This window comes from Otolemur garnettii, unplaced genomic scaffold, assembly GCF_000181295.1.
Source record: "Otolemur garnettii isolate 467f Iridium unplaced genomic scaffold, OtoGar3 scaffold00248, whole genome shotgun sequence".
In the NCBI taxonomy this organism is placed as follows: Eukaryota; Metazoa; Chordata; class Mammalia; order Primates; family Galagidae; genus Otolemur; species Otolemur garnettii.
Genome location: NW_003852643.1, coordinates 917,529 through 942,520, shown reverse-complemented (window position 1 = coordinate 942,520; position 24,992 = coordinate 917,529). Strand labels below are relative to the sequence as shown.

The window sequence follows — 24,992 nt, the reverse complement described above, 5'->3', positions numbered from 1 at the left end:
CATGAAGTTTGAGAAATAAACTTTTTGTGTGTGTTAACCTATTGAGGTTTTGAGGTTGTTAACTACCCTAGAATAAGTTTAGTAAAACCTAATGAACACACAAATGATGTGTTTCTCAAAGTTAAGCAATAGAGTACTTGCCTGTTCAAATACACATTGCATATAGTAAAGCTATAAGGGAGGGTAGGCAATAGATAGTGGTGATTAGAATGGTAAGAAATAATTAATCTATTATCATATCAAAAAGTCAGTAGATAGTGATGAAAACTGACAAATCAAGAAATAGCAGCTACTAGTCATATATCTGATAAGGGACTTTTGTCTAGAATAAACAAAGAGCTCCTAATACTAAACAATGAAAAGACCTTTCAATTTAAAAATGGGCAAAAAATTGGAATACACATTTACCCAAAGAAGATATACAAATGGCCAATAGGTACATAAAAAACTTGATAAACATTTTTAGATGTTAAAGAAATGCAAATCAAAATCACAAGATGCCACCTCATATCCACTAAGATGGTTTTCAAAAATAGAGACAATGAGAAGTGTTGGCAAAGATATGGAGAAATTGGAAACCTCCTACACTGCTGGTAGGACTGTCAGATGCCATAGCTGCTTTGGAAAATAGTTTGGCAGTTCCTCAAAAAGTTAAACATAGAGTTATCATATGACTTAATAATTCCACTCTTAGGTTTATGCCCAAGAGAACTGAAAATGTATTTATACACAAAAACTTGTACACAAATGTTTAGTAATGATATATGTTGCAACATGTATGTGCCTTTAAAACAGTAAGGCAAGTGAAAGAAGCCAGACATAAGAGGCCATATATCATATGTATCATATGATTTGATATACATGAAATGTCTAGAGTAGGCAAATTCATAGAGACAGAAGGGAGATCAGTGTTTTCCAGGTGCTAGCAGCATGAGTGAATGGGCACATCATTGTGTACTAATGGGTATGAGGTTTCTTTTTAAGGTGATGAAAATATCCTGAAACTAGATAATGGTGATGATTTCAAAACCCTGCTAATATACTACAAACCAATGGATTGTGCACTTTTTTTTTTTAGACAGAGTCTCACTTTGTTGCCCTCGGTAGAGTGCTGTGGTGTCACAGCTCACAGCAACCTCAAACTCTTGAGAACTTTAGCAATTCTCTTATCCCAGCCTCCCAAGTAGCTGGGACTACAGGCACCCACCACAACACCTGGCTATTTTTTTGTTGTTGTTGTAGTTATTATTGCTGTTTGGCAGCCCCAGGCTGGATTCAAACCTGCTAGCTCTGGTGTATGTAGCTGGCGCCCTAGCTGCTGAGCTATAGGCACCAAGCCGGATTGTGTACTTTAACATGGGGAATGTATGTTATGTGAATTGAATTTTAATAAAACTTTAAAAAGAAATAGTATGTATAGATTATTCAGAAATGTGGAGGTAAAGACCGTTAGAAATCAAAGATGTTTGTGGTAATTATTTCTGGGGAGTGATAATGTGGAATGACAAGGCAGACAACAGTTTTTAATGATAAAGTCTTTTGCATTACAGGATTTTAAAATTTTGTGCCTGTATCCATTTGATAGGAATTAAAATGAGCTCAAAGCAAAACACACACACACACATTATACAGAAAAATCAGAAGAAAATTCTGATGACTGAGTCTGAGGTGGGATTCGGGTTTCTGTATTTTCAACAAGATAGATAGGCAGTTTTGATGCAGGTGGCTTGCTAGTAGATACCAAACGTTAGAAAACACTATCCAATGTTGAAACCATTTAGCAATTAATTGTGGTATAATCCATGTGCTGTGTTCTTTTTGAAGTGGCAAGTTTTAGTTGCTAAGGAATGAAATTATGGGCTCAAGACTATGTATTCAATTAGGTGCATAACTGGACCCAGAACTACAGCCTTCTGACTCAATAATTAATGTATTTATTTTTTAAGCTTCTAATATGTGCTGTGGGGTACCAAAATAAGATAAATTCTTTGCTTTGAAAAAGACAAGTATGGCTCGGCACCTGTGGCTCAATCGGCTAAGGTGCCAGCCACGTACACCTAAGGTGGTGGGTTCGAATCCCCAGCCCGGGCCGCCAAACAACAATGATGGCTACAACCAAAAAATGGCCAGGCGTTGTGGCAGGTGCCTGTAGTCCCAGCTACTTGGGAGGCAGAGGCAGGAGACTCGCTTGAGCCCAGGAGTTGGAGGTTGCTGTGAGCTGTGATGCCATGGCACTCTACCCAGGGGGACAGCTTGAGGCTCTGTCTCAAAAAAAAAAAAAAAGAAAAGAAAAAGACAAGTATAATGGAGTAATTATAATGCCTGACAAATACACGTATATTAGTTAAGGTTTTACAAAGCATTTTCCCACATTTCATGTCAGTATTAACATAACTATAAAGTGAGAAGGCAGACGTTCTCCACAGTTCAGAAAAGAACATAGTAGGGATTCAACTCACCAGGTATTTCAGGAGATCAAAGGGGCTTGGTTACCTTGAGGACTCTGATCCATTAGCAGCAACAGAGGCCTTAAAAGGGTGCAGGACCCTGGAGAGGGGGTCCCAGAAGACATGGCATTACCCAGGGAAGGGTGGTGTCCACCTCTCAGTTTCCTATACCACCTGTTCTTGGGTAGAAGTTAGATCTCCCTCAGCCCTACCCCAGTTGTGTGATCCCATACTGCCAGTGCAGGGAAGAGGGCAAAAGCCAGTCCAGCACAGCTCACTACTCAGTGTTACATCTGATCTACCCCACAGTCCTAGGAGGTAATTTTTATCTCCATTTCACAGATGACAAGGCTGTATCTTACAGCAATGAATCTAGTAACTGCCAGGTTGATTCTTCTAACTTCAAGTCCCTGGGTAAATGTGAGTTTTATCATTTTACATTCTAACAAGAATTTTAAGTGTTTTCACTGCTTTCATAGGCTCAGTAAATAGTTATTTTGATTGCCTAGTATGTATTGCTTTCCTATTTTGTTTATCTTTTATAACAAAAGTAACCAGTGCTTATTAGGGGGAAAAATACAAGCAAGGAAAAAACCTCCAGTCTCACCACACAGAGAAAACCATTATTTCTCTTTAGTCTGCTCAATTGGACATATTATGTAATCACATATATTTTTTTTTCTTTCAAAAATGGGCTGATACTGTATATGTGGTTCTGAAAATTGTTTTTTTATTATTATTTTACAATGTACCATGAACATCTCTTCCATGCACATGGGTGAAAATTCTCTATTAAAAGACAGCGTTGTAGGTTGGTCAAAAGTCTGTTGGTAACAAGATGGACACCTAAAGGAAAATATCAGCATAAGGTTAAAGCACATACCCGGCAAATGCCTGCCAGGGAAAGCAGGACTGGCAATACCCAGAGAAATCAGAGAAATCAGAGAAATCAGAGAAATCAGAATTGAAGGCCAAAATGTTAAACATATGGAGCATCTTCTAAGTCCTTCTGGCCCCTACCTCCCCCTCTGACCCCTCTGACACCCCGTTGGCCCCTTGGGGAGAATGAATCCTGTACATCTCTCTGCATCCAATGAAAACCACCCATTTTCTGCTTTTTCTTTAGCTCCTCCTGGCCCCTTGACACATCTCCATATTCTCTCATCATCTCCTCACTGCTCAAATGCCTTTCCCGTAAGTCCTCCTGAGAGTCCTTGGGAGAATCATCAGTCCTCCCCCTGTCCGTTTTTCTTTTTGCTTTCCGGGGCACATAATCTTCAGCTGGACGCTTCTCGGCAGCCGGTGCCTGGCTCTCTGGCTTTGCCTGGGATTCTGTCTTGCCCTCACCTTGTGGTTTGCCCTCACCTTCGGACTTCCCCTGCTTTTCTTGCTTTCCCTCATCTTCTTGTCCCTCCTCATCTGGCTCTCCCTCATCCTCTAGCTTTCCCTCATATTCTGGCTTCTTGTTCACTTCCGGCTTTTTCTTGTCTCCATTTTCTTCATCATCTGAACTTCCTTCATCTTCTGGTTTTATCTCGTTTTCTAGGTTCTCTTCATTGTCTGGCTTTCCTTCATTTTCTTTGTAGAGCTTTTCCATGTTGAGAATTCCTCTTCTTTGCCTGTGCTAGGAAACAAAGAAGAGACACAGAACACTTCAGTCTTAGGTGATTTAACACAGATCCTTACAGTACTTGGCTTTCTTGGAGTTTTCCTCACCGTATCCCACCTACTACGTGAACTCCTACCTCTACATTCCTTCATTTCCTTCCCCCTTCACACAAGTTCACATGAGCCAACCTTAAAGAAACTTCCATGGTGCTTCTCCCTACATTTAAGGAAGTGCATTGAGAAATATGTAGGAACAGATTAGTCCCTCAATTTTGCTCTGACCTTGGTTATGCCCATACCAGTTTTAAGTGGGTAGTACCAAACTTACATTGACCTGCAAGAATCCTGGGTGGTATTCTTCTTTTTTCCCTGCCCTGTAGTTGTAAGATTTAACAAACTACAGACAGAACAGGACAATGGTCAATTCTCAGATTTCAGGGCCACTCCTTATATCCTCAAGTGGCATCACAGATACCACACTTCCCTTCTTTCACTTCCTTATTTCCCTCTCTATCCTCACCAGCCATAGAACACCATATTCCCTCAGGATTTTGACAATGGTCATATATATTGAAACTGCAAGGAGGACAGGAAGAGGGGCTATAAGCAGTGGCCTCTCTGACTTCTGCTATGGCTTAAGTCAATTCTACTCCCAGGGTCCTGGAGCAGTTGCCTCCTTTCACTGACCTTCACTGACACTGCTGGTCTTTCCTCTTCTTGTCTGGGTTGATGCCCACAACCACAGACGTGTACACCTGCAGACAGATAGGACACAGATGATGAATGAGGGATTGAGAAAGTGAATGACTGACAACTGTGACACCAGATATTTTCTAGCTATTTCAAAACTTTCCCAACTCCTACCACCTCTCAACTTTACCCTTTTCTTCTGTGATTGCCCCTTTAAAATTCCTTCCTAGAGCCTCCATTTTTCTTCTACTGAGCAATGGGGAGAAAGATCATTGCCAAAGTGTTTCTAATCCCCCTACCAAATTTCCTTCTCACCTTTCCTGGTACTGAATAAAAATGAGTAGTGCTCAGGACAGGGATGTTTAGAAAACAGATCCTGCTACACTCAAGTCTCTACACTCCAAACCCCTCACCTCAGGGTATGGATGACACAAAGCCCATCACTTCCGTGAAAATGTGATTAGAGACTGGGGCAGGACAGAAATGTCCAGAGCACCCATACCACCCCTCCTTCCCCACATATACAAAAAGCCCACATTTTCTTGCAATGCAAGAGACCAATTATTCACAAACTCAGTACAATATTTGGCCTGTGCTGCCTCTTCTCGTTCCTCCCTATCTCAGAAGCCACTCCTCCTCATTAGGAATGGTCCCCATACCAAACCTCTGTCTCTCTCTTCTGCAGCACCTCCTCTCCCTGATCCCCTCAGCCCACCATTTCCGTTTCCAAAATGGACGGAGGATGGAGAAGAGATACAGGGAACTCTGGCCTGGACCCGTGTCAGGGTCCATTCTCCCCATCCCTGAGTCACCAGCTACGCCTGCCTCCAGCCTCCGCGCTGTTGGGATCAGGCGGGATCCTCACAGCAGTTTCCTAGTCGTCCCTTCCCCCAGCCCTCCTCCTCCATCAGATGTCGCCGGATCGCCGGCTTCCCAAGAGATCCCAACTGTTACCCATTGTCAACCCTTGACCTGCTAGACCTCCCTTTCACCTCCCCCGCCCCCAGGCGCTCCATTTGTTGCAGCAAATAGGTGGACATCGGAAAAGAGCAGAGAGAATCCAGGACTGGATTCTCTCGCTTCTGGTCTTTGCCCTTTGCCACCCCGACCCCAGGGGTCCACAGGCGGCTATGGATTCTTAGCCATGCGGGGGAAAATGACTCCTTTTCCCGTATCTTTCTGTCGGAAGCCTACGCTTCTCTAGGGAAATAAGAGATGATACCCAGATCTATCCCCCGCAACACACACAGTTTTCTGCGCCAAAATGAATGAAGGTGGAAGGCAGTGGAATCCAGAAAGCAGACCTGATCCCCTGTCGCCTCTGTCTGTTACCTTCCCTACCTCCGGGGTCCCTGGCTTGTACCGACCTGCAGAGCTATGAGACTGTTGTCCCCGCTGTTCCTCAATCTGAAATCTGTCTTCCTCCACGGAAACAAGGAGCTGGTACCTGGAGGAGAGGGATTTCTGCACACGTCGGCTCCTGATCACGTGGGAAAAACGTCACCAGCCGGCTTGGGTCCCTAGTTCTCCCCCCACTGGCAGAAAGTGCGTCAGGAGACAGCTCACTTCTTCCCTTCACTAATTCCTACGCCCCCTCCCCCAGTACTTCATGGGATCCTGTCATTCATTTTGGTCTCTGCTAATCTCTGAGGTCAAATGTGGCCTTTCCTACCCTGTGGCACGTATTTATTCTTCTATGGTTATGAGGGAAGGGTCCCACTCCTCTCCTAGGACTGCTGGCTACTAGCACATTTCTTGAGAAATTCTTTTTCTCTATTTATTCCAAAGCAAATACTCCTTCAATCTACTCCACTCAGCCACTGATGTTCATTCCGCCTGTGGTCCATAACTTCACATAATGGGTGCAGAGTGGATTGTCAAGTAGTTAAATTGGTGTTTACTTTTCTTTCTTTCTTTCTTTCTTTCTTTATTTCTTTCTTTCTTTCTTTCTTTTTTTTTTTTTTATTTAATATACTCTCCTAGGCATAAGTTATTCTTACAAGCACAAAATTAAATAAAGCTATTTCATTTTGGGAGAAAATGTTTAAGATAGAGACAAAAGCCCACAAGATTCCAAAATTTCCTACTCAGAATAGAAGAAAAATTAATTTCTTAATGTTAATTTTTGCCTTATAGAAAATGAATTCAATTTGCCACATGCAAAGTATATGTTTAAAAACATTTTCTTAGTTGGTTCTCTCATGTTCTGTTTAAAAATACGTATACATTGATTTACAATGCTAAGCAATGTTAAGTGCTACTTAACAATTGCTAAGTGCTAAGTAGACTTGCTGGAAGCAGATAATTGACAGAAAAGTAAACAATGTCATTTTTGAAAAGCTTGCCCGTGGCTATTTTCATTCAGAGGTTTATCTCTGAGCAAAAGGAAGATCTGCTTTATCATTCGTATGAATGAATAATAGTATTGAGTACATTGGATACTTTTTCTTCCATTCTTGAGATACTTTACTAAGAAGAATATGTTCCAGCTCCATCCAGGTAAACATAAAAGATGTAAAATCTCTATACACATTCACACGAAAGATAAAACAAAACTATAGTCCAGAAAGAAGGTGGGAAAAAGAGTGAGAGGGGAGGGGAGGAGGAGGCCGAGAGGAGGTAGGGCATTTGGTGGGACCTCACCTAATGTGCATAATGCAATGGTACATTTTAAAACTAAGAGTATTGTATAAATGTCTTACCACAACAAATAAGTGAGGTGATGTTAACAAGTTTGATGTAAGCTTTTCACATTGCATATTAAATCAGCACATTGTACCCCATAAATGCATTAACGTAAAGTTATGATTTAATAAAAAATAAATTAATTAATTTTTAAAAAGAGAAAAAAAGGAAGATGTGTAAAACCAAGGCAGCAGAGGATGTGAGAGGTGCAAAAATGAGCCCATCTTCCCTGCCCAGTCAAGGGAACACTTTTCCTGACACTGTAACCTAGAACAGATCCCTTCTAGATCCATGCAGGTGAGGATTTCCATGAGGCTTCTAGAAGTGATTGCTGGGGGAAGACCCCTCAGATATGCCCACTCTCCACCCTTATCCATAGCACCTGGGTGGAAGCTTCTTTGGAGCCCATCTTCGGCCTCCCACCTAGCCTGAGAGGCACAGTGTCCTCTCACCCCATACAGCATCTCCAGAGAACACAGAAACATCTCTCACTTAAGAGTTGCTGCTGCTACTACACACCACCCTAAGTTTCTCTCAGCCAGATTTAGGCTAGTGTCTAAGGCAGTGGTTCTCAACCTCCCTGATGCCACGGCCCTTTAATACAGTTCCTGTGGGTCACAACCCACAGGCTGAGAACTGCTAGTCTAAGGAATTCTGACATGTTCATCATATTGACCTAGTCATGTTTAGGAAGTAGTGGAGGATGTACATTTTTGAAGGAAGAAGATCTGTATCCTAGGAACCTGAGAAATGGTAATACATAAGCATATGAACATCACAAAGAAGCAGAAACTATGAGGTACTGAAAAGAGGAACGGAGAAGAAGCTACTTAAGAATGAGATGGGAAGGGGAAGAGAAAAATAGCAGCTGAGCCACATTAAAGGTAGCTCACCTACTCCTTGGATTCAGGCATTACTAACCTTTGAGTCCCCTGGAATTATATTCAAAATTGGGTGTGGGGGGTGGGGATAGGATATATATTTTTTTACTGGATGTGCACATATGCTGAGAATGAGGGTCCATTGCTCTCATTAGATATTCAAAGGGTTGTGTGTATAAAAATAATGAAGGTCACTTACCTAGAGAATACATTTTTATATACATAATTTTGTCAAATAGGGCTATCTTTGTCTTCTTTTTAAGGAGAATTTTTTATAACATAAAATTACCCATTTTAAAGTGTAGAATTTTGTTTAACCATTGCTAACCTGAGGTGAACAGATTTTAACATTGGTAAAGTGGGACACCATTGAGGAGGAGCGGGGCCTGACAACAATGCAAACTTTGATAAGCAGTTCTCGATAATCAGTTCTCAACAATTATTTGTTACTATTAAAGTTTAACATTATAAAATTAACAAAAATAATATAAAACACATATCCTGGCAAAATAGCCACATGGCAGCTGAAAACCGTATATTCCCTTCCTGTTCTCCCCTGTTTCCTAGATTGTCTTGCATTCTTTCCAAACATCAGGGCTTTTTTAAAACGCCCCAGGACACAGGACAAATTGTTAAAAATCAGGGCTGTCCTGCCAAAAGCGGGATGTCTTGTCACCTTACTCTAGAGAGAGGGGACTTTTTTGTTCCAGACAGTTTGGCTCCTGAGCTAAATGTCCTTGCCTAGAAGGAAGGAAGGGAGCCAGTCTCCTTCTGATACCTTGCGCAGGAGGGGAGAAGGGAGTTTACATTAGCCTCTTCATTCCCAAATGGAGTTACGTTAACCTTTTCAGCAGCTGAAAACTGTATATTCCCTTCCCATTCTCCTGCTGTTCCCTAGCTTGTCATGCATTCTTTCCAAAAATCGGGACTTTTTTAAAACGCCGCGGGACAAATTGTTAAAAATTGGGACTGTCCTGCCAAAAGCGGGACATCTAGTCACCTTATGCTAACCATTAAAGTCAAAATTTTGTTTAACCATCACTTCTATCTAGTTCCAAAACAGTTTCACTAACCTGAAAGGAGATCCCATAACTACAAAGTTGTCATTGTCAATTTTCCCTTCCCCCTAGTCTGTAGCAACAACTAATCTGCTTTCTGTTTCCATGGATTTACCTGTTCTGGATATTTTACATAAGTGAATTATCTAATATGTGAGATTTTGTGTCTGGCTTCCTACACTGAGCATAGTGTTTTCAAGGTTCATCCACATTGTGGCATGCACAATACTTCATTCTTTTTTATGGATAAATAATATTTTGCTGTATGTGATACCATTTTTGTTTATCCATTCATAGATTTATGGATTTTTGTATTGTTTTCACCTTTTGGCTGTAGTGAATAATTCTGCCATAAACAATCATGTGTAGGTTTTTGTGTGAATGTATTATTTTATTTCTTTTGAATATATACGTAAGAATATACATATACACACATTTTTTAAGGAAAATGTGTCAGAGTCTTAAGAAAGGTAGAATGTAGGCATTGTTGGAATAGTGGTCTTAGTTTCGAGGGTAGCCTAAGCATGTGGGCTTCAGCATTTTCCATGTTTGGGTAAAACAATTAATTATTTCAGAGTTTTGATCTCTGGAATTCAAACCAATGAAAGCACTCAGACCAAGAATAACAAGATCAATATATAACAAAATTATTTGTAAGCTGTACTTTGTTGATGCTGATTTTTCCCTGTGTGAGTTATTATCAAAGAGGGTTGTTTGGTTTCATCATTATGAGATATTATGTTGATTCCATTACCATCTGCAAATGTGATTTTTGGTTTTTTGTTGTTCTTTTTTTTTAATTTTCTAACAATTTTTTTCTTTTCTTTTTTTTAAATTTTTACATAAACATGTGTTTATTAGGTTTCCATTTTTTGTCTTCACAAAATTATAAAGGCTTAAATTTTAACAAAAATAACAATGTTTAAAATAAGGATGAGAGACAAAAACCTCATAGAGAATGAATGAAGATAAATATATTCAGAAAAGAAATCAGACGATTACTGCAATGAAGTATTAAGCAATAGTAATAATAGTAATGCAAAGAAAGTAAGATTTTCATTGTCAAATAAGAGTATATCTATTACAGAATGCTTTGACTCTGAGGTGCAGTATGGAGTCATCAATTAACTTCTTATTATTTATTTTCAAAAAAATAGACAACTAATATTTATAAATAAAAATAAAAGATAATTTCAAAAAACAGATCATGCCAAATCTTATAGACAGTAGGAAAAGAAGAAATACTTCGAAATCATTCTGCTTAATCTGGATATACCTGATATTAAAATTGGAAAAAATATATTGTTATAAAGGGGAACTTTCAAACATAAGTCACTTTTGAATGAGGGTGCAGTATCCTGTATCCTAAACAACATATTAACAAGTTGAAGTAATAATTAATGTTTAAGTAATGTACTTCAGTCAAAATAGAATCCAATTTATGTGAGAATTAGTCACTATTTTTTTATGGTCCTTACTCTCAACCACTCCCTCCTTCTCTGCTCTCCCCTTCCCTCATGCTCCATTATGTCATTAATTGTCCTCATATCAAAGTTGAATACATAGGATTCATACTTCTCCATTCCTGTGATGCTTCACTAAGGATAATGTGTTCCACCTCCATCCAGGTTAGTACAAATGCTGCAAATCTCCATTTTTTAATGGCTGAATAATATTCCATGGTATACATATACCACAGCTTGCCAATCCATTCCTGGGTTGAAGAGCATTTAGGCTGTTTCCACATTTTAGTGATTATAAACTGGGCTGCAATAAATACCCTAGTATAAGTATCTTAATAATAAAAGGGTTTTTTTTTTTTCCTTCTGGATAGATGTCCAGTAATGGGATTGCAGCATCAAATGGGAAGTCTAAATTGAGTTATTTGAGGTTTCTCCATACTTCCTTCCAAAAAGATTGTATTAGTTTGCAGTCCAACCAGCAGTGTAAAAGTGTTCCTTTCTCTCCACATCCACGCCAGCATCTGAAGTTTTGAGATTTTATGATATAGGCCATTCTCACTGTAGTTAGATGATATCTCAGGGTGGTTTTAATTTGCATTTCTCTGATAATTAGGGATGATGAGCATTTTCTCATGTATTTGATACCCATTCATCTATCTTCTTTAGAGAAGGTTCTGTTCATCTCTCTTCCCCATTGATGTATGGGATTGTTGGTTTTTTCTTGTGGTTCAATTGAAGTTCTGTATAGATCCTAGTTGTTAAACTTTTGTCTGATTCAAATTATGCAAATATCCTTTCCCATTGTGTAGGTTGTCTATTTGCTTTGGTTGTTGTCTCCTTGGCTGTACAGAAGCTTTTCAATTTAATTAAATCCCATTTGTTTATTGTTGTGGGTGTTGCTATTGCCATGGTAGTCTTCTTCGTAAAGTCTTTCCCCAGGCTGATATCTTCCAGTGTTTTTCCTATGCTTTCTTTGAGGATTTTTATCATTTCATGCCTTAAATTTAAGTCCATTATCCATCTTGAATCAATGTTTTTGAGTGGAGAAAGGTGCGGTTTCAGTTTCAGTCTTTTACATGTGGATATCCAATTCTCCTAGCACCATTTATTGAATAGGGAGTCTTTCCCCCAGTGGATGTTCTTGATTTTTGTTTTTTAAAGAGGAGTTTTCTTTCTCTCTTAGTAGTCTATACTAGAAATGGCTCTAGAATGGAGTCACTAGGACACTAATTTTAATTTTCTGGAGAAGAGCAGAGGTAGAGCTTAGATTAATTATTCACACCTTATAACCCAAATGTTGAAAATGGTTTTTTGTATGGTAGAAGTTCAGTTTTAATAGATACCATATCAGATGGGCAGGTGCCTGGACCATGGAGCAATCTATGGTTAATAGATATTAAGAGAGTATTTGTCCTCAACCAGACCTCCAGCACTTATGGGATGGAACAGGATTAAAAAATCTATAAAAATAGGGGGAGAAAATATTAAAGAGCTTCATGTATATAATGAGTCTTCATAAACATGAATGTGAAACATATCCTCTTTTGAATGTACAAAAGGGATATGGGAAGGTTTTTATTAGTGTGAGATGTAAGTTGTTCAAAAGACCTTGGATTAAGAGAGATTAAGGCTGGATAAACAGAGACTTATTTGGCAGTCCATTTGCCAGACTAGAGTTTAAAAATGGGTTGTTTGAGGAAACCATTATGTCTCTCTAAGTGAAACTGGTTGGCTGGGACCCATCAGTGAATCAAAAGTTTTACACTTTTTCTAAGAGCCCAGCGTTGCATATGTTGAGAAGTGAAATGTATACGTTGGTACTATCAGTAATGTCTGAAATTCCAAAAAGGATAAAGGGTGCCTTGCTGTGGCCTTAGTATGTGCTGAGACATGTGATTTCGATTTACATTTTGGGTGTCTGTGAGGCTAGATATTCCCAAACTTATTTATCCCCAAGGTAAAAACTCAACTTAGATAATGGACCAAGAGTTTGTAAAAATGTGTAGGCCATTTGCTAAACAGGGCATCCAATACTACAATGCCTGCCTAAAGTTTGGCCAGTTGTGCTGATCCTTAATTTCCTTTTTTATTTTTCCAGAGAAATCCTGGTTAAGGGATGGAAGTCAAACACATTCCACTCAACTCTAGAATGAACTACCATCATTTTTCATTTAGTTAATATCCAGGGGCCCTTCATGTAGTTAAGAGGTCTGGAGAAAAGTGACCTCCATCACCATAGCATCTGGCAAGGAACTAAGGACAAAGGATTACAATACCCTTCTGCAAGTGGAATATGTCAGCGGGCCCAGTTTTGGCTTCATCCTGTACCAAAGAAGCTTTGGTAGCTGTGCCAAGCACTGTTTCCATTACCCAAGATCCAATTCTGTACATTAGAGGAAAAATTGCTGGCCATATACTGGGATTCCACGTTTACCTGAAAATAGAGGCTTTAATGGACCCTGAACCTATAATCCTCTGTACCCAATTGCCCATCAGGCCTTGGGTAGTGGAAACAGCACCCACAAGCTTGACATAGCTACCACGGCCTTACTGATACAGAATGAAGTTATGGGCTACTTATGACCATTATAAGATGGCTTAGGGACATCAGGAGGCATGAGAAGTTGCTAAAGTCTCTACAGTGAAGGAGTATCTGAGGGCACTAACAGGAGTGTCTGTTGATTATAATTTAGACAGATTTTAGAGCCTTTTGTTAGAGATACCACATTTAAGGTGAGCTGAGTCTTAAGTGGCAGCATAAATGAGATTAAGTGAAATTTGTAAATGAGGACTATGTTGCTTCCAGAACCCAAAAAGAGCTAAAGGATGTTGGATTTAATTGTTCTTAATTAGTGTATCAAATGAATCTCCTCAGAGAAAGGAGTTATCAGTATAACGCCATAAGTGTACTTCTGGACATCTTGTCTGTAAAGACCATGTATGATGACAAAGCTTTTGAGGCACCTCATAAGAAACCTAATAAAGGTCACCTCTTTTGAGGCAAAAGCAAACTGCAGCTGAGAGACTGTTGAAATAGACACTGAATAAAACATACTAGTCACTTTGCTGATATAATTGTCCATTGGATGAAGTTAGTAATTTTAATAATACTGGGTATTGGATATAGGGGCCCTAATAGACAGGACCACAGCATTAAGGTTGTAGTAATCACCATGAGATGCCATTAATATTTCAGTATGTTTAAGAACAGGCAATATTGGTCTGCATGCAAACGGAGAAGTAGTCAAAATAATTACCCATTTATTAATTAGGTCTTATATAAGTCTTATTTCTTGAAGGCTCCATTTTAATTTACATTGGACCATGTTAATTATTTTATCTGGAGGATCCATAGAGTCCCATTTTATCAAGCCAATTTGTAAGTACCAAAGATTTAATTTAATTTTAATTTATTACTCATTGCACAAAAGTATCTATGCTCACTATAGGATGTTTTAGGGTAATATGCTCTATTACTATGGGACATTTTGATGAGGCTATAGCTAAAATGATGCATGACTATTTTATTCACTATATTATATTTAGTTGCTTTCAGAAGATTATAGGAAGTACTGTGTTTAAATTTACTGAGATCCCCAGGAATAACTCTTTTGAACACCAGCAATGATTAAGTCCATGAAGCTTTGCCAATTGATACAGCTCACCAGATGTTAAAATTAACTCAAATCTATGCTGTAGGTATATCAAAAAGAAAAAAAAATTCCATGTGATTCCACGTGAATTTCAGTACTGACATTTCTACTTTTCTTTTCTAATTACTACTTTTTATTTATATTTTCTATTTCTTTTCTATTTCTACCAAAAGAAGAACTGTTGGAATTTTGATAGGTATTATACTGAATCCATAGATTGATTTGGAGAATATTACCATATTTTTATTTATTTATTATTTATTTTTTTGAGACAGAGTCTCACTATGTCACCCTTGGTAGATTGTTGTGACATCACAGCTCACAGCAACCTCAAACTCTTGGGATTAAGCAATTATCTTGCCTCAGCCTCCCCATTAACTGGGACTACAGGCACCCACCACAACATCTGGCTATTTTTTATTGCAGTTGTCATTGTTGTTTTGCTGGCCTGGGCCAGTTTCAAACCCTACAGCCTTGGTGTATGTGGCTGACGCTGTAACCACTGTGCACAGGCGCTGAGCCAGAATATTGCCATTTTAGTGGCATTAAGTCTCCTAGTTCATGAATATGGGATGTTTTCCCTTTTATTTAGAGTCTTTTAAATATCTTCCAGTAATTTTTCATAGTTTTCAGCATTTAAGTCTTACCCCTTAAATAAATTTATCCTAAGTACTTTATCTTTTGATGCTATTGTAAATGGAAATGCCTTTTTATTTCCTTTCTGGATTGTTCATTTCTGGTTTATAGAAACACAACTTTTTTTATTTTTAAACATTTCATACAATTCAAATCAGCATGTCTGGTTCATTTCAGCTCATGCACTGACAACCCAGGGGGCAGAGACAGTTTCAGTTGTTTCTCTGCCTTCTCTCTGTCTATGATGATCAAAGTATAAAGGTATCTGGTGCATTGAACTTTAAACTTCGCATTATCCTTATTTTTCTTGATCATGACAGACTTGACATCCTTTTGTCTGGCCATGAGTAGAAAGTCCTTGATTTCCTCAATTTTCCAAGGCAAGGCAACCGGGTGTGCTGGGGAAGGGACACAGACCTGCACCCTTCTCCCCTAAGACCGGAGAGACATTCCCACAACTTTTTTTTTTTTTGTATTTATGTTGCATCTTGCAATTTTCCTGAATTTGCAATTACTTATTTGTCTTTCTACTTGTTACAAGTCTGTTCAGATCTTCTTTTTTATTTATTGTTTTATACATTTATCTTTTAAGTTATATAGGGATAAAAGGATTTATAAACCAAAATTACAATAACAGCGATATCTCTAGTTACTTATGTTTTTCATTTCAATCTGAAAGATTCCCTTTATCACTTTATGATAGTGCTTATCTCAGATTTCCTTTATCTGAAATGTCCTGATTTCTTCTTAATTTTTTTATTATTGGAGACACCTTGCATTTTTCTCATTTTTAAAGGGCAATTTTGCCAGATAGACAATTCTTGGTTGCCAGGTTTTCTTTTTCTTTTATCACATTAAATATGATATTCTGCCTTCTGTTCTCCAAAGTTTCTGCTAAGAAATTGACCGTTACTTTTATTGAGGATTTCTTGTACCATGTACATGATAAGTTGCCTCTCTCTTGCAACTTTCGAGTTTCTTTCATCGTCTTTGGCTTTTGGCAGCTTGATTCGAATGTTCAAGTCTATATCTCTTTGCTGGATTTCTGGCCTCCAAAGTGTGAGAGAATAAACTTCTGTGTTTTCCTAAATCCACCACGTTTGTGGTAATTTGTTACAGCAGTGTCAGGAAACTTAATACATTGCTAGCATTAACATATAAAGATACAACTAAATTTGCATATTGATCCTGTGTTCTGCAACATTCATGAACTCATTTTATTAGCTATAGTGGCTTTTTTACACTATGTAGGATTTTCTACATAGACAATTATATTTTCTGTGAATAAAGATTGTATTATTTCTTACCTTGCAATCTATAATGCTTTTATTTCTTTTTCTTATTATATTTGCTAGAATCTCTAATACAACGTTGAAATAAATTTGTGCAAGTGTCTGTTATTCCCTTGTTTCTCATGTTAAAGGGAAAGCATTTAGTCTTTATGAACACATCATTATGTATATTTTTTATAGATGCATTTTATCAGGTTGATATATTTTATTTATAATTTGTTTCTAAGTATTTTAATTAGTAATGAACTGTGGAATTTTGGAAAATGTTTTTTTCAATTTTCATTGAAATAATCCTATGATTGGTTTTTTTCTTATGTTAATGTAGTAAATTACAATTTTTGCCAAATATTAACACTGACTCCCTGTAATAAAAATTACTTTGTCATGGTGTATTGTATTTTTTATATATCATCAGACTCAACTTCACTAAAGTTTTGGTAAGAAATTTTGCATATATGTTCATGAGGGAGAATGGTTCATAGTTATATTTCATTGTAATATAATTATCTGATTTAGCTGACTGGATAATTCTAGCTTCATAGGGTAAGTTGGAAAGTATTTCTTTCTCTTTAATTTTCTGGAAGAGGGCTTATTTCCTGAATACACTTAGACCGATACAATGTTTTCCCCCATTAAAGTTCGTGTTGGCAACCCGGAGTAAAATGTCTGGCAGAAAATAAGCCTCTCTGCTCATCCGTTCTCTTGCCCTTTCAATTTTAGCTTTTCTCTAGGTAAACTTCTGTCTTGATTCACTCATGCCTTGTGTCTCAAGTGCCTACAAGAGGAAGGAGGGCTTTGAAATTACTTAGGCATCTGATTCATGATGTCTGGGGTTAGTGACGTTTTTACCTGCCTATCCACTTTCCTTCCTTTGGGTTCATAAGTGCAATTGCAATGTTAAACTCTAGAGCACAGGGGGGTAAACTTTTTCTGTTAGGATCAGATTTTTAAAAATTAGTTTTTACAAGCAAGCCACAGTCTCTTTCACAGCTATCCAACTCTTGTTGCTATAGTGCAAAAATAGCCATGACAATATGTAAATGAATAAGCATGTCTATGTTCCAATAAAACTTTGTGGACACCAAAATTTGAATTTCACATATTTTTGAATCATAAAATATTTTTGTGTTTTTCAGCCACTAAAAAATATAAAAATCATTCTTAGTTATAGGCCAAAAAATAGGCAGTGGGCCAGATTCGGGCCTCTGTAGGGCTATTTGCAACCCATTTTAGAGTCCTGACTTTTGAGTACTTCCACAAGACTGCTTTCATACATAAAATGTGTGCATTTCATCTGATTAGCACAAACTGAGGTAGCATTTGTATACGAACTTCTTAACCCCAATAGCCCTCCTGTGGACTTCTCATAAAGATACTCACATTTGGGTATTCACTAATTCACTGGTCAGTCTCCTGATGTCCAACTCAGTATAGGTTAAGAAAGTTCTGTACATTCATTGGTTTTAGGGGGATGTGGTCTGACATGAGGTGGGAACTTTTCAGATTGATAGTGAGTTGTGTTCTCTCACACATCTTGAATAGTCTGAACTGGGGAGGTTTCCAGGAAGAGAATTACCCCTAAGGAAAGAACAAGACAGAGAAGGTCTTTCCTTAAAGCTAAACTGGGAGAGGGGATTCATCCACTGGAAGTTCAAGAGAAATCAGTAGGGATTCTCACCTTGAGGATTCTTGAACATATAGAGTGGGGATGGAGAGTGGCAAAAGTATAGGGAGCAATGGCAGATAGAGCAATAGCCAGGTGACAGGATGGAATGGAGCACAGTGGCAGAGGAATTGAAATGCCTACTCCTTAGCCCACTAGACCTGTGAGTATAAGAAAGATCTTGCCTTGGAAACTTGCTCTAATAATTGAGGGGAGTATTTAAGTGTGGGGTCATACATGAAAATGGGAAGAACTAGGAAGAAGCTCACAAATTTATTACCTCATCAGATCCACACAGTAGTCCTGAAAGTTGATTATTATTTTCACCTTACTAATAAATATAATGTCTCTAAAGAGATGTGTCTCTTCTCGTTATATTTCTAAATGAGAAATCCCAAAGGTAAGCTAAAATTGAGATTCTGTCACAAATGTTTATTAAGTGCTCACATTTCTTTTATAAAGTGATTATATGTAAGTTAATGTGTTCAGTTTTGAAAAGGAAATATAGATAAGCAGAAAGAAAATCAAACACTAATTCTACCACAAAGAGATAAACACTATTTACTTCATATAGATGAAGTAAATATACAATTGTATATTGTAAATATACAATTTGAAGTAAAAAGGATACAGAGAATGCTTTTTTAAACTGCTTTATTAATTTCACAATATATAATGAGCATCTTTCCATGCAATAGGCAAAACTCCCTTGCTGACAGAAACTTACAAACTGGGTCAAAAACACAACATTCAATCAGAAGCTGGTAATAGGAGACCCACATGAAACAAGTAACATCAAAAGGTTTACCACAAACGTACATCACAAATATGTAAGTTTAGGAAGCAGGGGTCTCCCTATTAACTTCAGGGAAAACATCAGGATTTAGGGCATAAGGCAAAACTCATCACGATGGTCATGGTGAGGGGGGTCGGTGCTAACTGCCCGCAGACTATGACTCAATTGCTTTTCCCTCAGCTTTTCCATCAGCTGTCTCATCTCCTCTCCAATCCTTTCCATATTCTCTTCTCTCATCCTTGCCTGTGGCTCTCCAAGCCTGTGCATTACCTCCCATCTATACTGCAGGATGGGCTGCCTAACGCGGAATCGCCTACGATTTCCTCTAGGAACAGAGTATTCCAAAGGGTGGGCCAAGGGCTCCCCTTTATTAGCATCTTGCTCCTTTTCAGCCTTCTCTTCATTTTCCTGGTTGGTATTATCCATGTTGAGATCTTTTACCACTTGTTCCTCTTTGGACTCCATTACTCCTAGGAGGAGGGGGGAGATGGGGGTGGGGGAAGAAAAAGTACAGATCAGCACCGAGGACAGAGGCCCTACTACGCACCTTTCAAAATTTGAGTCCTGGATTTCAAAGGCCTTTTTAGAATTTCATTTTCCCCACCTGAGAGGCCCCGCGGCGCCCTCTAGGGAGCCCCCAGTCCGAGCCCCTCCCTCCCGCAAAGCCCACCATTTTCCCTGCAGAAAATTCCAGGCCTCTTGCAGGCACCAAAATGGAGGACAAAGATGACAGAGAGGGGATGTAATGGGGGTGCTGGGAGAAAGGGGTAGGGGTCTCACAGTGGGCTTTTGGCATATTCCAACCCCGTCCCTCCACTCTCCCCCGCACCCACCTGGGCCTATCCTCGCAGTCTCCTCCTCCTCCGGATTCTCTCTGCGAGGTGCGCTGCTGCGACACTTAGCCCCAGAGACCTGCGGACTGCAAGGATAGGGGAGGGGGCTGCTGCAGCCGAGATCTCCGGGGCCCTTCCCCACCCCGGGTCCTCTTAGCCGCCCCCGCCTCTTGTCTCCCGCCCCAAATCACCAGATCTCCGCGCTGACCACCATTTTCTGCATCAAGAAGGACGGGGGGGCGGGGCAGGGGTGTTGGAAAAGCTTGCGCCACTGGCGAGGGCAGGTGTTTCCAAAGGGTCAAAGCCTCTGGACCACCTGCTTCCGCGGGGATGTGTACCCCTTGGAACACAAAAGGTTTGCCATCTTCTCAGGGACTGCAGCAGGGGGGTGCGGTGGGGGTGGCAGTCACCAACCGGCTGCGTCAGACCCCCGGGGATGGGGGCTGCAAGCTGGGGCTGCTCTCTCAAGCCAAGTCTAGGGACCCCCTGTGGGGCCCTTACCTGCTGTCCCGCAGCCTCTTACTTTCTGGGTCGCCCCTGGCCTGCCGCCCTCAGGGCCACCAGGAGCAGGTACGTCCTCCGAGAAGGGAGCTAGCGACGACAGAAGTGTCGCCAGAGAGAGGCGCGCAAGTCAGAGCTGGCCAGTCACGTGAGGCAGTCATCGATGCCAGCAGCCCCGCCCCCAGCCCTTGGCCCATCCTGCCGGCTTGAGATAGGAGGGGCTTGTCGGCCAGGCCCGCCCCACATCCTCACCCCAAGTCCCTCTGAACATCTTTGGCCTTAACCCTGTCACTCTATCTTGTTTGTATGTTCCTGGGCCTTGCTCTGCCTGTGCTGGAAGGGCAGGATCCTCTCAGGGAGGCATTGACCACTCCCACTTCTCTGGGGACTTGCCTGTCTGTCTCCTCTAGTCCCAGGATGCATCTTCTTCAGCCTGCAGTCTCTGCTTCCAATATTCTTCATTTTCTCTCCCTCAAAATTTTTAGGAATCTGAGGGAGTGGATTTTTCTCATTCTTAATGCCTTTCTTTATATATATATATATATATATGCATATATATATATATATAATACAAAAACCAATATACTTCTTTTAAAAAAAAAGTTTTATTTGAAAACCCGGATTAAAGTTGGGGGAAAAAATTCCAACAACCTGTCTGTTCTGCTAAGTCATTATACAAATATAGATTCTACAGGCAGCTCCTTTTTTAGAACTGGAAAGGACAGGGCAGCTGATGGCTCCCCTGGTAAGGCCCCCTAGACACATGAGGCCCTTTCATGAGGTAAGCCAATGTGTATGTAGTACAACAGAGCCTTTTTAGATTTTCAGAACTAAAAACACAAAAATAGAAATAAAACCTACTTCATGTATTTCTGATTGAAATAGTAATAAATATGTATTTGCAGATAGAATAATTAGGTATTTAGAAAATCCAATGCAATCTACAATAAACACATTATAGGAGTAACAATTAAATTCAGGAAGATTGTCATTACAAAATAAATATACAAAACACAATTGTAGGGCAGCACCTGTGGCTCAGTGAGTAGGGTGCTGGCCCCATATACCAAGGGTGGCGAGTTTGAATCTGATCCCCGCCAAACTGCTGCAATAAATAGCCAGGCGCCTGTAGTCCCAGCTACTCGGGAGGCTGAGGCAAGAGAATTGCCTAAGCCCAAGGGTTTGTGGTTGCAGTGAGCTGTGATGCCATAGCACTCTACCAAGTGCGACAAACTGAGACTCTGTCTCTAAAAAAATAATAAGTAAAATAAAAATATTTAAAAAAACCTCAATTGTACTCCTACATGTTACTAATGAACAATTGAAAATTGAAATGTAAAAATATGTCATTTATGGTAGTTTACACAAACACAAAATACTTAGGAATAAATTTCAAAAGCATGTAGAAAACCTGTACACTAAAAATTTCAAAACGCTGTTGAAGGAAACTAAAGACTAAAATAAAAGAAAAGATACCGTGGCCTTGGACCAGAAGATTCTAAACTGTCAGAGTATCACATCTCTTCAAATTGATCTACAAGTTAATTCAGTGCAATCAAAATCAAAACACTAGTAGACATCTTTGTATAAATTGAAAGATTTATCCCCTAATTAATATTGAAATTCAAAGGACTTAGGATAAACAATTTTTTAAAATATCATCAGTCTAGAGAATTACATTATATAATTTCAAGATTTAAGATGTAGTAATAACAGTAGTGTAATAGTGGAGTAAACATATAGATCAATGGAACAGAATAGAGAGTCCGGAAGTAGATCCATACATATATTGCTAATTCGTCTTTGACAAAGATGTTAAGGTAATTCAATGGGGAAAGTATAGTCTTTTAGCATATGGTATAGAAACAACTGGAAATTCTTATAGAATAAAAGGAACTTAGAGGGTCAGGCATGGCAACTACTGCAGAGTGGGTCTGGATGTCCTAGCAACCTGACAGGAGGAGCCAGTTGGAGATGATACCGCAGTGCAGACAAGGGAAGAAGCAAAAGATCCTGCCTAAGCTGACATTACTGAACTCTGCTGGGGCATGTTCTCCAAAATGGCCACTTATCTAACTGGAGAACTGATGGCCACCGGTGAAGACTGTAAGCTCCTGGAAAACATGAAAAACCTAACCAACTTAAAGTATCATGAAATGAAAGATGTTGCTATAAACATTAGTAGACACTTAAAGGCCCTAAACCAAGAGTATGCTGGACTTCAGCCCCTTATTGAGATCAGATCAATGTCATAGATGAGCAGGTAGCAGCTCTTGACAGGCAGCTTACAAGTTGGATGCATATTCAAAAAAACTGGAAGGCAAGTAGAAGAAGCTGGAGAAATTATGAAAAGCATGTTTCCTTGAGAAAGTCTTTTTTAATTTGGACGAATGTTTCATAAGACATGATTCCTAAGACTGATGAGTTGTCCAGACTTCACAAAAGCAAACTCTGCTGGTCATCCGAGGAACATCTCAATGTTGGAGTAAACTGGAAGATTGTGGCTACTCCTGAACCTCCTTTGTTGCAGTATCTCTCGGAAACTCAAACTTAAATGTCCTTACCTTTTACGTGAATGCTTCATTAACCATCAGGACAGAGATGTTCTCAAAGTTCAGGATACAACTGGGCTGCCAGTAGACTCAAATTAGAGGATATATTTTCTCTGGTAGTGCTTGATTGTTGTATTATTTTCCTGTGGCTTGTTCTTGAATTACTGTGAAAAAAAAATTTTTTTTTAATCTGTGATGCTAGTGTATTGTTAACAAGATTCTAAATTAAAAAAGAAAACAAACTTGTCCTTTGCAGCTTATCACCTTGTGAATGTCAGTAATTTACTTTTTCATGACATTGCAAATAACAGAAAATCTTAAAATAATTCCAGGCCAAGCCTTCTAGACTGAGCAGAAGTAGTGAAAGGAGTGTTTTGATAGCTTGTTATAGGGGGTGGGCCCACTCTTATCTCCTTTCTATGTGAGTCAGATGTGTGGGGTTGGATGATATCCTGACATGTGCTCCTTTTTGGAAATGTGATAAAGACAAAGACAGGATGTATATGTGTGTGTTTGTGTTGAGTAAAGAGGTGAGGGCTGCTCATAAAATAAAGCATTTTATGAAATGTTTAAAAAAAGAACCTTGTCTTTTACTTTAATTTTGAATTAATTCAAAATGTGTCATAAGCCTAAGTATAAAAGGCCAAATTATAAAACTTCTACAGTAAAACATAGAGAAAACTTTATAATCTTTGTGCAGATAAAGATGCTTTAGGTGCTTGCTTTGGCAGCACATATACTAAAATTGGAATGATACAGAGAAAGATTAGCATGCCCCCTGCGCAAGGATGACACGCAAATTCATGAAGTGTTCCATATTTTTTTTTTAAATGATGCTTTAGATAGGACACAAAAAGAACAGATTGCAAAAGAAAAAATGAGAAGTTGGACTTATCAAAATTAAAAACTTCTACCTTTAAAAGACATGGTTAAGAAAATGAAGTGGGAAGCTGGAAGAAAATATTAACAATATGTGTACCTGACAAGGGGTTTGGATTCAGAACATATATAAAGAACTCTGAAAACTCAACAGAAGAAGGCAAAAAAAAAAAAAAAAGGAACAAAAATTGATAAAAAGATTTGATTAAACATTTCACAAAAGGACGTGTGAAAATTACCAAAAACTCATGGAAATATGCTAAACCAGATTATTCATTAAGTAAATAAAAAATAGAACCAGAATGAAATACTACTGCACCTCTATTAGAGTTGCTAAAGTTAAAAAATCTGACAATCTCAAGTACTTTTGAAGATACTAAATAACTAAAAGTCTCCTTCATTGCTGAAGGACTTTTTCGCTGTTTTTTGAAATCTCAGAAATTTCACTCTTAGGAATTTTCCCAGAAGAATTCAAAACATATTTTCTCAAAAATATTTGTACTGTAATGGTCATAGCAATTTCATTTATGATAGCTCCAAAGTGAATAAAACCCAAATGTCCATCAACAAGTGAATGGATAAACAAATTGTGATGTGCTCATACATTTGAACATAAAAAAAGGATTGTAACTACTGATACAAACAATAACATAAGTGAATTTCAAAAAAATTATTTTAAAATGCTTAGGATAAGATACCAGCTACAAAAGAGTGTTATGCATGATTGCATTTATATAAATTCTAGCATAGGAAAAAGTAATATATGTTGATATAAACTGGATCAAATCACTGTTTGCCTAGTTTGAAATTTAGAGTTCTTTTTTTTACTGCAAAGAGGCTTAATGAACTCTCTCAGCTAAGTGAAAATATTTGTATCTTGATAGGTTAGTAACTCCACTGGTGAATACATTTGTTGAAATCAAATGAACTAAACAGTTCAAAGGTGTGTATCTTATTGTATGTAAATTATACCCCACTAAAGTTGGTTAGGAATCAAATATCTAGGAATAACTTTAATTAAATACTTGTAAGACTTGTACATTGAAAGTCTATATAAAATAGTGTTAAGAAATATTAAAAGGCCAGGTGTGATGGCTCACACCTGTAATCCTGACACTCTGGGAGGCCGAGGCTGGTGGATGGCCTGAGCTCATGGGTTCAAGACCAGCCTAAGCAAAAGTGAAACCCCCATCTCTGAAATAACATAGGTGGGTGTTGTGGCAGGCACCTGTAGTTCCAGCTACCTAGGAGGCTGAGGCAAGAGAATCACTTGAGCCAAAGAGTTTGAGGTTTCTGTGAGCTATAACACCATGGCAATCTACTGAGGCTGACAAAGTGAGACTATCTCCAAAAAA

The 24,992-nt window shown here is 38.8% G+C and overlaps 2 protein-coding genes, 1 non-coding gene and 2 pseudogenes across 3 annotated transcripts; 2 read left to right on the top strand and 3 right to left on the bottom strand.

Annotated features, from left to right (window-relative positions):
• Positions 1-3,401: 3,401 nt before the first annotated feature.
• On the bottom strand, positions 3,402-4,065 carry LOC100941108 (transcription elongation factor A protein-like 5). Its single transcript, XM_012813183.2, has one exon. It carries the CDS (start codon positions 4,042-4,044, stop codon positions 3,427-3,429), a length of 618 nt encoding a protein of 205 aa, XP_012668637.1. The 5' UTR covers positions 4,045-4,065; the 3' UTR covers positions 3,402-3,426.
• An 11,224-nt stretch (positions 4,066-15,289) lies between these two features.
• Positions 15,290-18,897, bottom strand: LOC111722412 (annotated as a pseudogene).
• LOC100964651 (protein BEX1) lies at positions 18,714-20,322 on the bottom strand. Its single transcript, XM_003802514.2, has 3 exons — positions 20,207-20,322; positions 19,706-19,791; positions 18,714-19,342 (listed from the first exon to the last, which is right to left on the bottom strand). Exon 3 carries the CDS (start codon positions 19,335-19,337, stop codon positions 18,960-18,962), a length of 378 nt encoding a protein of 125 aa, XP_003802562.1. The 5' UTR covers positions 19,338-19,342; positions 19,706-19,791; positions 20,207-20,322; the 3' UTR covers positions 18,714-18,959.
• LOC100940477 lies at positions 20,036-22,555 on the top strand (annotated as a pseudogene).
• Positions 22,556-23,473: 918 nt separating this feature from the next.
• On the top strand, positions 23,474-23,581 carry LOC111722414. Its single transcript, XR_002771223.1, has one exon. It is a non-coding gene; the product is annotated as a U6 spliceosomal RNA (small nuclear RNA).
• The last annotated feature ends 1,411 nt before the right edge of the window (positions 23,582-24,992 follow it).